We start from the raw sequence: 2,928 nt of genomic DNA on the forward strand, positions 1-2,928 counted from the left end.
TGTTAAGGACTTTGGAGAGGGGAGCCACAGTCTCCCCAAGCCCCTGGCCCCTGACCCATCTCTACATAGAAATAATGCACTTTCTTAGTGCTGAGCCCCACACTCCACAGTAGCCATTGGAAATCATGTATATGAAAGTGTAAGGGGTCAATGGGGCTAATAGGGGGACATATGTAATACTTTCAACAATAAAGATTTAATAAAAATAAATAAAATGGTTTTCCTATGAAATTGGCAAATTTTAAATTATACATAATTGTTAGTTAGCCTTATATCATATTATCATGGTTATTTTTAATATTCATAGTTATTATAACTAGTATTTTAAAAGTTTGATGACACCTTCAGGGGCCATTCTTTTCACAAGTGAAAATTCCTCCTCATAACCAGCCCCCTTAAGCTCGCCAAGGCCTAAAGCAAAGAGAAATCCTTATGATGCTTCAAGGGCATCCCACAGTGACTACTGCTGTTGGGGTAAATACCTCAGAGGTCCAGGAACCTGCAGCCCAGTGGTGGTAGCCTTTAGAGCTAAGAGGCCACTTTTTTCAGCCTCAAAGTCACTCAGATACAGACCCTAAATTTTTTTTTTAATTTTTCCTTTTCATTCAATGACAAGAAATATTGGGTTAATTTTTTCCTTTTCTTCAATTTTGACCTTCTAGTTCTTTCTCCATCTCTATTCTGGATCTGAAATCTATAAGTTCCTAAATTTCAACTCTGAAAATAAAACATCATGGCAGAGACTTCCATTTTTCTATCCAATTATTTATTTATTTTTGTCTTTCTAAAAATACCTTTAACAGTGTACAATTCAGAACATTCAAGTGTGCAATCAAAAACTTCCCAGACATGCTAAAAAGCAAGAAAATGTGATCCACAATCAAGAAAAAATATGAATCAGTACACTGATTCAGAAATAAACAAGACTCAGAAGCTGCTCATAGGCAGCTAGGATTCTCCAGTGTAACCTCCTCTGGGTGGCATTTTCATATGCCTTATTATGTCAGTAACTCATCTCCTCTTGATCTTATATAATCTAACTAGGTGCATGGATTCATGCACTGGTGGAGTCCATCGGCCTGGCCTACGGATATCCTCCTGGATTATGAGAGAGCGCAGGCCAGGCCGAAGGACCCCACTGGTGCACGATTGGTTCTGGGGAGGGACTGCTGGAGGGTTCCAGGACATGTACAGCTGTCTCACCAAGTCCTGATTGGCTGGACCCCAGCAGCAAGCCAACCTAACGGTTGGAGCATCTATCCCCTGGTGATCAGTGCATGTCATAGCTACCAGTGGAACAGTTGCTTAGGCTTTTATATAGAGAGATTGAAGGCCACTCCACAGGCTGTAGAGATAATTCATCAGGTCCCCATATTGAGCTGTGTTCATATTTCTAATTTTGTTTGTGGAAACCTGAGTAAATGTGACTACTGACTTTTATATTTTTCGACAGCACTGTGTTACCCAAGTACAACATCTCAAGAACCTAATGTGGAAAAAATCAGGGATGCTAGAGGTGAAGGACTGAGGACGGTGCCCGTTGGTCCCCAGTTGAGCTAGTCCATGCGTCTGGAGCAGTCTGGAAGTCACAGGAAATGGTGGGTAGCCCTTCTCCCCAAGAGCTCATGCCCCTTTGAATAATGCCCTGAGCAGGTCCGGCTGGTTAGTAAAAATAGGTTGGCTTTATCGACTGTGCCAGGCAGTGGCTAATTGGAGGCTTCAGCACAATATTGCAAAGACACTAAGAGTTCCAGAGTTCTCTGTTATCCTTTCATTTCTGGATTGATATAAACTTTATTTTCCCTCAAGCCTTTTTTCTCCTTTTGGATCCTAGAATGCTGATGCTGCAGATGAACAGGCGAGACCCCCGCATGCCACCTGTGAAGTGCAGTGAGAGTCAGCATGCATCTGGTTAGTGGAACTGCCAAGAGGAATATATGCAAACCCGGTGCTGACCGACCACAGTGTTACATGTCATAATGTTAAAAATGTCCGCAGTAGGTTTATTCCCCAGACGAGAGCAGTGGAGCATCTGTTGTGTTGAGGTGAGGGGTATTAGGGAGTGAAATTGAGAAGCCCTGGTAGGTTGATAGTAGTCATTCCCCTTATTACTTTATAAAGACAGAAATATAGAAATAGAATAGAATAAGTTGTATTTTTTTAAAAGAAAGTTTGGCCTTGATATAAACCCTGCCCTGACTCAGTGTGGCGGGCCAAGAACCACTGTTTAGAACACGAGCAGACAGAGTGGGCTTTGGGGCATTTCTGACCATCAATGTGGAGTCACTGTTCTCCAGGACAGTCATGTCAAGTATTGTGTCAAGACCGAGGGAGTGGCGTGTAACGCACCACACAAAACCACAAGCCTGGACACCCGCATAAGGACTCCACCTGGACACGGATATGACTGGGGCCTCCGCTCCCGGTGGGCAATAAGGACTCAGGCTCCGACCTCCCAGTGCTGGAGCCTGGCTGCAGAAGGGGCAGTGCTCGGAGCCCTGCCGGCCTTCCCCCCAGACGGGTGTGACCCCCGCTCGCTTGACCCCCTGCGGTGTGACCCCCGCTCGCTTCTCTCTCCACCTGCGGACCGCTTCTATGGAAGGCTCCCCCTCTCTGTGTGCTTCTATGGAAGGCTCCCCCTCTCTGTGTGTGACCTGCGTGTGATTCTATTGGCTTCCCAGGAAGGCCCCCCCCCCCCAATAAACCGGGCATCTTGGAAAGACGCAAACGCGCGTGAGTGACTCTGCGGGACAAGCACACTCAGGGAGGCGCGCCACAAGTCTACCAGCTCCCCTCCTCCCGGGTGCGCCGCCCGCAGCGTCCCTTTCACTTTTGCAGCCACTTGCAGTGAAGTTTGCAGCCAGAATGTCCGGCCGCGGGAAGCAGGGCGGCAAGGCGCGCCCCAAGGCCAAGACGCGGTTCTCGCGG

At 46.8% G+C, this 2,928-nt stretch overlaps 1 protein-coding gene across 1 annotated transcript in view; it reads left to right on the forward strand.

The window, feature by feature from the left end:
• Positions 1-1,820: 1,820 nt before the first annotated feature.
• The window catches only part of LRP11 (LDL receptor related protein 11), a 23,624-nt gene continuing 22,516 nt past the window's right edge, over positions 1,821-2,928 (forward strand). The window contains exon 1 of the mRNA XM_006089244.2: positions 1,821-1,911. Coding sequence (XP_006089306.1) covers positions 1,836-1,911 — 76 coding nt within the window. The 5' untranslated portion in view covers positions 1,821-1,835. The remainder of the gene's footprint in view (positions 1,912-2,928) is intronic.

This window comes from Myotis lucifugus, unplaced genomic scaffold, assembly GCF_000147115.1.
Source record: "Myotis lucifugus unplaced genomic scaffold, Myoluc2.0 scaffold_57, whole genome shotgun sequence".
NCBI classification, from domain to species: Eukaryota; Metazoa; Chordata; class Mammalia; order Chiroptera; family Vespertilionidae; genus Myotis; species Myotis lucifugus.